At 34.7% G+C, this 11,206-nt stretch overlaps 1 protein-coding gene across 7 annotated transcripts in view; it reads right to left on the bottom strand.

Moving 5' to 3' along the window:
• Nucleotides 1-2,880: 2,880 nt before the first annotated feature.
• Nucleotides 2,881-11,206, bottom strand: part of Spata7 (spermatogenesis associated 7) — a 33,160-nt gene continuing 24,834 nt past the window's right edge. For 6 of the 7 annotated variants that reach the window (XM_013356791.4, XM_005321301.5, XM_013356789.4 and 3 more), the window contains 4 exons: nucleotides 10,255-10,308; nucleotides 6,236-6,313; nucleotides 3,769-3,826; nucleotides 2,881-3,515 (listed from right to left, as the gene is read on the bottom strand). In XM_013356791.4, coding sequence (XP_013212245.2) covers nucleotides 2,919-3,515; nucleotides 3,769-3,826; nucleotides 6,236-6,313; nucleotides 10,255-10,308 — 787 coding nt within the window. In that variant the 3' untranslated portion in view covers nucleotides 2,881-2,918. The remainder of the gene's footprint in view (nucleotides 3,516-3,768; nucleotides 3,827-6,235; nucleotides 6,314-10,254; nucleotides 10,309-11,206) is intronic. The other variant, XM_040274724.2, reaches the window with a different exon arrangement.

Here is an 11,206-nt window from a genome sequence, read left to right as displayed (position 1 = left end):
CCTTGACTTTAGGACTTCTGATGTCCAGACACTTTTGTTTTAAAAAGTTGTCGTAACCTTTTATAACAAGCAGCTATAGGGAACTGATAACAACTGTATATTCTTCTCAAGAAAAACCTGAAACTCGGGCTGGGGGTGTGGCTCAAGCGGTAGCGCGCTCGCCTGGCATGCGTGCGGCCCGGGTTCGATCCTCAGCACCACAAATAAACAAAGATGTTGTGTTCACCGAGAACTAAAAAATAAATATTAAAAATTCTGTCTCTTTCTCTCAACTCTCTCTTTAAAAAAAAAGAAAGAAAGAAAGAAAAACCTGAAACTTAATTTAAGGATCCTGAAGGGACTAGGTGAATTATGGAAGTTTCATGTCCAGACTGTTAGGTGTTTTGCATCAAAACCAGAATTCCCAAAACAACAAGATTGGCCTTGAAGCTAAATTTTCCTTACCCCAATCCCAAAGTAACTTTTTCCTGGCCTTTGAATTAAACCTATGGATTTGCTACTTCAGGATATGCCATTCGTTACTGCTTCCATATGACTGCTTTTAAAAGGTCTGAGGAAAGTGGCTTGTTAGGCTGGCATCTTCTATCACGGAACCGTGAATCAGTTTATCAGATTGCTTTCCAGCACTACCCCAGCACATGAAGGTTGACTAGGTACTTCTACTTCCAGAAATACATTGATTTTAATTTCTATAGACCTTAAGAATTTAAGTTTAAACTTTGGCATGTTAAAGTGAAACCTTTGGCTCTAGTCCAGACTCTTTAAAACCAAGGCCCAGGATAAAGTAATTCATTTGCAACCATGTAGCTAATTTATTCACTTATGACAAATTATCCTCTTACCCTATAAATGGTGCTCAATGATTTAAAAAATATCTGACTTTTAAAAGTAAGTCTTCTGAGCATGCGTGGGATGCGGGGTTCGATCCTCAGCACCACATAAAAATAAAAAAATAAAGATGTTGTATCCACCGAAAACTAAAAAAAAAAAATTAAAAAATTCTCTTAAAAAAAAGTAAGCCTTCTGAAGAAAAATGCTAATTTCAATTTTTATACCATTTAAAATGTAAGCACATGAGGAAACTTTCATATAACTTAGCAGTTTGCTGCATTCTCCTTTCTACACTAGGGAGTTCGTACCTTGAGTGTAAAGAGAACAAGAAATGGCCGTCCTGTTTCCTTATGACCTTGTCTGGACATAACCTCCCCTTTAAGCTCAAGCTACCTTTCCTCCATGAAAGAAAGCAATTAAGGCATGGAATTCCAGAGGTGAGAACTGAGAAGGGCTGCAGCAGGGTGAGTGGGCACCAGACACTGAGGTGGAAATGGGTTGTGCACTCAGTTAATAACCTGAGTCTGAAGGCAGTTGCCTTCCCAGGAGTGAGGTGGCCCTGATGTCCCTAATACCATTGAACACTGACTTTCATATCTCCAGGGTATTGAGATAGGAATTTAGGATAGAGAGATATACTGAATCTTAAAGGAAACATCCATGAGCCACTGCAATGCAGAAAGCACGGCTGTAAATCTTGGCCCATGCCCTTGTATAGGGAAGTATACAAGTGCAGAAAAAAATTGTGCATCCATCTCCTCTCTTCCCCTAATGCAGCCCTTCTATAAATATTGGACCCCCAGCCCAAGGCAGGGCTTCTCACTCTTGAGATAGACTGCATTCTCCATTGAATGGTTTCTACTTCCTAAATAATCCGGTCTATGGTTTTGGCTTGTGCTGAAATTTTTTTCTGTCCAGTATGCCAAGAAGCCTGCTTGGTCCTGAGCTGAATCCTCCCCTCCTCTGGGAACTCCTTGGACCCTTCTCCAGAGAAATCTCTTCTTCCACGACAGTATGTGCTATCGTTTGGGAAATAATGCCATGGCCAAAGGATGATGAAAGAATAGGATACTAGTTAAAACACAGGCTACTTAGGGGGTCTGTTGCTACATTTCTAGAATACTTGGGTTATGAATATTGTTTCACCTTTTTAACCTTCCAGTGCCTAGATGCCTAGGCCCCAAACTTTGTACATGACATTCAATGTGCAAGTATATTATTTTATTACTTTTTAAAAATATGTTTTAGTTGTTAGTGGACCTTTATTTTTATTTATTTATGAGGTGCTGAGAATCGAACCCAGTGCTTAACACATGCTAGGCAAGTTCCTTACAACTGAGCCACCATCCCAGCCCTAAGTATATTATTTTAAATAGTTGAAAAGACATAATTAGAGGCGAATCTCCTGAGAAATGTCTTAATAGAATGGATCCACTTATTAAGTAGAGGTAAGGGGAGGGTGTCATACAGGTCTGATAGAATGTTGGCACTCATAAGAAAACACTGTTCAGGAGCTGGCAGATACTCTAGCTCACTGACAATGAGAAAGGTTCTTTGAGGGCTGGGGTTGTGGCTCAGTGGTAGAGTGATTGCCTTGCATGTGTGAAACCTGGGTTAGATCCTCAGCACCACATAAAAATAAATAAGTGAAATAAAGGTGTTGTGTCCAACTACAACTAAAAAGTAAATATTAAAAAAAAAGAAAGGTCCTTTGAGGTGTCTGATATGACAGAAAAGAAAGAAAAAAGAAATCAAAGATACTATAGACAGGGAAAAATATTTTGAAACCCACACCAAATTATAAACCATTTCCCACTGCTTGACAAGACATCTTATGTCTGGGGAAAATATGTTTCTCTTTAAAGCAATTTTAGGAATTGTGGCTGATAGATCCTCAGGTGACCCCAGTCACTCCCAACTTCTGGGGTGTACACCCTTGTATAACTCCCATACACCTGCTTTAGTTGCTAAATTATGGTAATTCATTATGCAGAATAGAAAGCTAATACAGAAATCTTTTAATATATAAAGAGAAAAAAAGAACAAATATTGGGTTACTGGCATTGAGGAACATTTATTAATGAAGGTCAAACATTCGAAGGGCAGTCTTCAATGCTCATTTCCATGATTTTAAGCACTGATAACTCCTTGTCATGATTAGGGTTACCTCTGACACCAGAGAACTGCACAGGCTGGGAGCGTGATGTGCTAAGACAACATAATTCATCTGAAGCATCAACCTTTTCAGTGTCACTATCAACCTTTTCAGTGTCACTATCACCTTCAATGACACACACAGAAGTTTCCTGGTTTATTAAATCATCTGAAATACTTGGATTGTTTTCATCACAACTTGAAGGTTTAAGATTTGTTTCATCATTCACCTGCTGAATTATAACCCCTTCTGAATACTTTGATTCATAGACGGGTAAGAAAAATTCACTCGATAGAGAGAACATCTCTTTTTCATCCTTTGGTGCAGATGATAACATATCTAAAGCCTTTCGGTATTGTTGGTTTTCCTGTTGAATTACTGAAACATTTTCATTTTTTAATTCATTTTGTTCTGAATTCACAGTCCTAAGGAAATTCAACATATTGACATTCTTTAGCTGTACTGAATTGTCCTCAGATGTGCAGCCCAAATCTATCTTCAGGCTATGCAGCAGATGTCTCATTTTTCCCTAGTATTAAGAAAATAATAACATAATTATGAGAGTAATCACACCAGTTAAACTAATCAAATTGAATAACTTTTGTCTGTGAGGCTGCTCATCTCAGCAGGGTTAATGCATTCCTTTCCATTGCCCCTGCTTCACCCACCGCTACCCCCACAAAAAGTGCAAGGGAAAAAATGCTTGGTTTTAATGCATTCTTTGATGGTATAAAAATTTCTGTATTAGAATTAATCTAATGAAGTTCTAAGGAAAGACAAACCTCGTCCAGATGCTGTTTATTTTGTTCTATATGTCGCTCAAACAGTCGTTCTAAAAACCTAAAAATGATAAATAAAAATGTTAATGTCTTAAAATGAGAAAATATAAAATAGCCACATAATACCCAAACTACTGAAAGATGGAAAATATTTTTTTTTGGATTGATCTTTTCTCTTGAAGCTAAAGACTAATCCCTCTCTGATAACACTGTCAAGTTCTCCAGCTTGGAAGCCAGGAAGCCACTCACTCCCAAAAGCTCTCTCCACCACACATGCAGCATTAGAAGTTTTTCCTTCCCTTTCTTTCACATACACACAAAACCCTAAAGAAAATCCCCTCACAGAACTATTTTACAATGCTTCCTAAATTATACATGAAAAATTCTACTGATGGTCAGTCCACATAAAAACTTAAAAGTTACCACCTACAAGTTCCACAAAGAGCTAGATATTTGTGCTAGACACATAATAATCATGTTTCCTTTAATTCTGACCAATGATAGGAAAAGAACAGCATTGTCAAAATGGTCTTTAAAGATGAGAAAACAATATCTCTAAGATGATAGTTTAGGACTCAAGCCATTAAGATGATTTAAATAAGATGTGACAGGCTCCACAGAATTTATTCTTTTGACTACATCATGCTTGTTTATGATAAATTAATGGTTGTTAATGATTCCTCAAAAAAACAACTGATTTATGTTATCATGGAAGTTATGAGCCAACATTAGAGCTGGTGGTTCTAAATTATCTAACAATGTTTTAAGGGCTGGGGATGTGGGTCAAGCGGTAGCGCGGTCGCCTGGCATGCTAGCGGCCCGGGTTCGGTCCTCAGCACCACATACAAACAAAGATGTTGTGTCCGCCGAAAACTAAAAAAATAAATATTAAGATTCTCTCTCTCTCTCTTTAAAAAAAAAATAAAAATAAAAATAAATAAAAATGTTTTAAAAGTCCAAGAAACCTATATTTTACTTTTTCTAGTTACTGTTAACATTTTGGAATATTAATGCTTAGGCATTTTTCTATGCTTGCATATTTCTTTACCAAAACTGGAATAAAACAATAAATACCATTTAGATACCTACTTTTTTCTGCTCAACTATATATATTTTGAAGATCTTTCTGCACCAATAAATCTACTTTTGCAATTCTGTGCATGTGTATGGTGCTGGGGATGGAAACCTGGGCCTTGCATACACTAGACAAGTGTCCACCACTAAGCCACACTTCCAGGCCTACCACTTTGTTTTTAATTGCTGAACAGAATTCACTCTAATAAATATTCTACAACTCATTCAACCAAACCTTTACTATTCAACATTTAGGTAGATTCCATTTTTTGGGCAATTATTTTAAAATGCTATAATAGTCTTGTCATCTTTAAGAAAAATGTAATTTTGTGTGTGTGTGTGTGTGTGTGTGTGTGTGTGTGTGTGTGTGTGTGTGATGCTGAGGATTGATCCCAGGGCCTTGTGCATGTGAGGCAAGTATTCTACCAACTGAGCTATATCCCTAGCTAGAAAATGTAAAATTTTAAGCATAAATACACATGCTTTTATATGCAAACTTTTGTTTGACTTCTTACCCATTCTTAAAATGTACATTTCAGTAGTGTTAAATATATTCACATTGTTTGAAAACAGAGCTCTACAACATTTTAATCTTGCAAATCTGAAACTCTATATCCATTATGCAATATTTTTTTAACCAACTTCTTAAAATGAAAAGTAACTACTGCCAGAAAACTTGGGTCTTTTTGATTTAGCTTTTTATTCCAATAATTAAAATGTTGGCTTTGATTTAAAAATATTTGACAGAAGTCATTCACTAGAAATGTCTGCACTTGGCAAATTGCAATTATAACTGAGAAAGCATGAAGAATGTGTATTAGGGTCCTCCCCTATGCTACACAATCAAGAAGACCCTAGTGCCAATAAATTTTAGATATATATACACGTTCAAGCTAGATTCAGGACACTCAATTTCCTTAAGATATGCAATACCTCATCTGGTTTTGCAAACTTTCCATTTCACTTACAGTATGCAAATCTAGCTTTTAATTTGTTCTCATTTTATCAGATCTAAAAGTAGTAACGGTTGTAATAAGAATGCTTGCTTTGGATTCTCATGTTCAGATTAGTAAAATGGGATTATACAGTTTTGTAAATAAGAAGCAAAAATTTTACTAGTTTGAGATATAATATATACTTACATGAATAAAATATAGAGATATAATAATACTTACATGAATAAAATCTTCATTCTTTTTCTATAATTCACCCAAACTGTAGATTTGCCCCAGAGTATGAATTAAACATTCTCTATAACTTGCTATCAATTATAATATCTTGAGAAGCAATATATTTTTTCATTTCTTAATGTATGAAAATAACTAAGAAATTAACACCGTATGAAAAACATTTAATATGCAACTCAGCTGAAATAACACAATTTTAAAAATCTAACCTGTTTGAAAATAAACCAAGTTTCAAAATTTCATCTGTTACATCTTCAATGAAACTCAGATATGACAGTTCTTCATCACTGGGAAGGCAATACAGAACAGAAAAATCATTGCTTATTTTTTCTGAAAACTACAGGAAACATGGCTATCTAGTCAAAAACAGCTCTTTAATTCTAAATGTACTTCCATTAATTATCGCTGGAGAGGATTATCACTTGAGAGGAATATCATAAAACATATTTTTACTTTCTCAAATTATGAAAGATAAGTGTTTACTAAAAGTGAGAAGATACAGAGGAAATATAATAATAGAGGAAAATATAACAGTAGGAAAAATAAACAGAATTAAAAAAAAAAAAAAGAGAGCAACCAAGTGCAAGAGGGCAACGAGATGTGATCTCCACTGGGAGCAAGTGTATCTGAGCAGTATTTGCATTTCCTCTGGCTCCTGACCATGTCCAGCAGCAGAGATGCATCCCTCAAAGCCCTTGTGGGAGGGAAAAGGAAGCTGTCCAGAGAAGAAGGAGCTTTAACTATGAAGTCCTTTTCTGCTCAGAGGAAGCAACTTGTATTAAGGTTGGGAAATTTACTAAGAAGAAAAATTTGCTATGTTCTCAAAATGCTTGAGGAGAAGAAAAAAATCTAATAGGCAAATTTGTAAACATCAATGCAACAGCGATTTATAAATACTTAAGACACATTTCTTTTTTTTTTCTTTTTTATACCTTTATTTTATTTATTTATTTTTATGTGGTGCTGAGGAGAGAACCAGGGCCTTGCATGTGTGAGGTAAGCATTCTACTGCTGAGCCATAACCCCAGCCCCTTAGACATATTTCTTTTTTATACTATCTTATGAGATTAACTATATTTTAGAAGCTATTATAAGGAAGTGACAATACTAATTAGCTGAAATTAGTGAATTAATAGAAACAAATAACAAGTATAAAAATACTCAATAAATAATTACTGAATAAGTATATATAAGGTGAATAATTAATAAGAAAATCAGATAATAGATTAAAATACTGTACCAAAAAGTAACTTTTAAAGTTGTTTTTAGATATCCATGACAGTAGAGTATATTTTGATATATCATACATACATGGAATGCAACCATTCTAATTTGTATCCATTCTTGTAGATGTATATGATATGGACTAGTCATGTATTCATATATGAGCATAGGAGAGTTATGTCTGATTCATTCTACTGTCTTTCCTATTCCCATCCTCCCTCCCTTCCCTTGATTCCCCTTTGTCTAATCCAGTGAACTTCTTTACTTCTCCCTTGTTGTAGGTTAGCATCAACACATCAGAGAGAACTTTTGGCCTTTGGTTTTCAGGGACTGGCTTATTTCACTTAGCATGATATCTTCCAGTTCCACCTATTTACCAGCAAATGCCATTATTTCATTCTTATTTATGGCTGAGTAATATTATATACAATATTTTCTTTATCCATTCATTTGATGAAGGGAACCTAGGTTGGTTCTATAGCTTGGTTATTGTCAACTGAGTTGCATCACTGTAGTATGCTGATTTTAAGTCCTTTGCATATAAACTGAGGAGTGGGACAACTAGGTCAAATGGTGGTTCCACTCCAAGTTTTCTGAAAAATCTCCATACTGCTTTCCAAAGTAGTTGCACCAATATTTATAGTTGCTTGTATTCTTCATAATTGTCATTCTGACTGGAGTGAGAAGAAATCTCAATGTAGTTTTGATTCGCTTCTCTCTAATTGCTAGAAATGCTGAACATTTTTCATATATTTTTTGACCATTTGTAGTTCTTCTTCTGTGAAGTGCCTGTTCAGTTCCTTCACCCATTTACTAATTGGGTTATTTGGTTTTGTTGGTGTTAAGTTTTCTTGGTTCTTTGTATATTCTGAAGATTAATGCTCTGAGATGCAGGTGGTAAAGATTTTCTTTCATTCTGTAGGTCTCTGTTCATGTTCTTGATTGTTTCCTTTGCTGTGAAGAAGCTTTTTAGTTTCATGCCTTCCCATTTATTGATTCTTGATTTTACTTATTGTGCTTTGGTAGTCTTATTGAGGAAGAGTTAGACCTACTTTTCTTCTAGTAGGCACAGGGTCTCTGGTCTAATGCCTATGTCCTTGATCCACTTTGTGTTGAGTTTTGTGTGGGTGAGATAGGGGTTTAATTTCATTTTGCTTCATATGGATTCCCAGTTTTCCCAGCACCATTTGTTGAAGAGGCTATCTTTTTTCCAATGAAGGTTTTTGGCACCTTGGTCTAGTATGAGATAACTGTATTTATGTGGGTTTGTCTCTGTCTTCCATTCTGTACCACTGGTCTGCATATTTGTTTTGGTGCCAATACCATGCTGTTTTTGTTACTATGGCTCTGTAGTATAATTTTTTCTTTTTCTTTTTTTCTCTTTTTAGTTTTAGTTTATGGCTGAGTAATATTATATACAATATTACCTTTATTTTATTTATTTATCTTCTTATGTGGTGCTGAAGATTGAACCCAGTACTTCACACATGCTAGGCAAGTCCTTTACCACTGAGCCACAACCCCAGACCTCTGTAGTATAATACACAATCTGGTATTGTGATATGTTCTGCTTCTTTTTTCTTGCTAAGGATTTCTTTGGCTATTCTGGGTCTCTTATTGTTCCAAATGAATTTCATGATTGCATTTTCTATTTCTATGAAGAATGCCATTGGGATTTTAATAGGAATTGCATTAAATCTGTATAACCGTTTTGGTAGTATAGCCATTTTGACAATGTTAATTCTGTCTATCCAAGAGCATGGGAAATCTTTCCATCCTCTAAGGTCTTATTCAATTTCTTTAGTGTTCTGTAGTTTTCACTGTAGAGGTCTTTCACTTCTTTTGTTAGATAGATTATTTTGGGTTTCTTAGCAACTAAGTGACATCAATGTTTATATTTTTTGAGGAATATTTTTCAGCTGACTTATCATTGGGGTATAGGAAAACAATTGATCCTAATTGTATGGGTGTTAATTTTATATACTGCTACTGTTCTGAATTCATTCATGAGTTTAAGAAGCTCTCTGGGAGAACATTTTTTTTTTTTTTTTTTTGATGAGGTCTATGTTGTCTAGGCTGGCCTCAAAGTCCTAGGCTCAAGAGATTCTCCTGCCTCAGCCTCTTAATTTGGGATTACAAGCACATTCCACAGTACCAGGTTCATTTTTAAACTGAATCACAGGGTTTTGCTTGCTTAAAAACAGCCAAGTTTTAGAATAAATAGATTATTTTCCTTTAAAAATGTAACTTAACAACATTAAAAACTACAAGTATAATATCTGCAAAGAACTGATGTAGTTAGACATCTCTATGAATAGTATCCTGAACCTCTAAAAATAAGCATTTCTTGAAAACTTTTTTATTATTTTAATTTACAAAATAAACAATAATTATAAGTACCACTTATTTAAAAATATGGTAGTTATTATTAACTTAAGGAAAAATTTCTTTTTTTAAAAAATATTTTATTAGTTGGACACAAAAACCTTCATTTTATTTCTTTATTTTTATGTGGTGTTGAGGATCGAACACAGGGCCCGCATGTGCAAGGCGAGTGCTCCACCACTGAGCCACAACCCCAGCCCCAAGGAAAACCTGCTATTGGAGATAATGAAATGAAAGTTATTCCAGAAATTCTAGTGATTTTCTTAAATTTAGCTGGTATTATAAGAATGGTGATCTAAAACAGGTGGTAAGAGAGATTAATGTTCAATCCTGATTTATTTTATAATGGCTTTTGTGATTCTTAATTTCTTTTTTGGAACCAGAGACAGAACCCAAGAGCATTCTTCTATTGAGTTACATTCCCAAAACCCTTTGAAAAATTTTGAGATAGGATCTTGCTAAATTACCCAGGTGGCCTCAAAACTTTTAATCCTCCTGCCTCAGCTTCCAAAGTAGCTTAGATTACAGGCATGTACCACAGGATGGGGAGGGGCAGGCAGTTTGTGATTCTTAATTCATGATTCCAACTAAGCAAATGAAGAGGTTAAAAATATCTTACTTGGAGTAGGTTTTATTTTCTGAAGGAAGTTTCATGGTATACTGACACACTGTCCTAGAAAGAAAAAGTTAAAATATTTTAGCAAAACATTTTGATGGGCATACAATAAGTATTCCTATGTTTTGGAATTTTTAAAGCATTTTCATATCCATGATTTAATTTAATCTTTCCTAAAAAAAAAAAAAAAAAAAAACCCTAGTTGTTTAGGGATTATTTTCCTCATGAACTAACAAATTCACCAAGGACCAAAAAGGCTAAGTAACTTGCCAAAGTTAATATTAGCTAGTAGTATACACAGATTTTTAAACTGATGATCTCGTTATAAATTCAAAATCCTTTTAAAAAATATACTATGGCAATTCCCTTATACAATGACAATTTGATTAAGGTTAATGATAAGTAATGCTGAAAACATTTTCCTATGGAAATTTTTATTAAGCTAGTCATAATAAATTATTATTCAGTTACATTACCATTAATTAATTTCAAGGTCCTAAAATTCAGGCATACTCAATTATAATACTTTACTTCTTTTATATATAAACTATATTACTTCTTTTATATGAAAACTATTAGAAAAGATACATATTTCTTTATTTCAATCATTCTTTATATTCAATTCAGACTAGCTCAAGAGCACCTTATAAATATTAAGTCATGTGTGCTGAAGCACTAGGAATTTCAAGGACAGAGAGGTTAACAGTGAACACCCCCCCCCCCCCTTAGCAGGTGAGATCTTCCTAGCAAACACCTGAGGTTTGAGAAGCAGGGCCCTGAGGGGATGGCGTGTACTTTCTTTCTGCTCTGGTACTTACCAATCATTTTTTAAAGAAAAATATTTATTTATTTATTTAGTTGTAGGTGGACACAATACCTCTACTATTCTATCTATTTTTATGTGGTACTGAGGATCAAACCCAGGGCCTCGCATGTGCTAGGCAAGTGCTCCAGT

This window comes from Ictidomys tridecemlineatus, chromosome 5 (genome assembly GCF_052094955.1).
Source record: "Ictidomys tridecemlineatus isolate mIctTri1 chromosome 5, mIctTri1.hap1, whole genome shotgun sequence".
NCBI lineage: Eukaryota > Metazoa > Chordata > Mammalia > Rodentia > Sciuridae > Ictidomys > Ictidomys tridecemlineatus.
The sequence above is the reverse complement of the archived record's forward strand: the minus strand, read 5'-3'. Positions and strand labels throughout refer to the sequence as shown.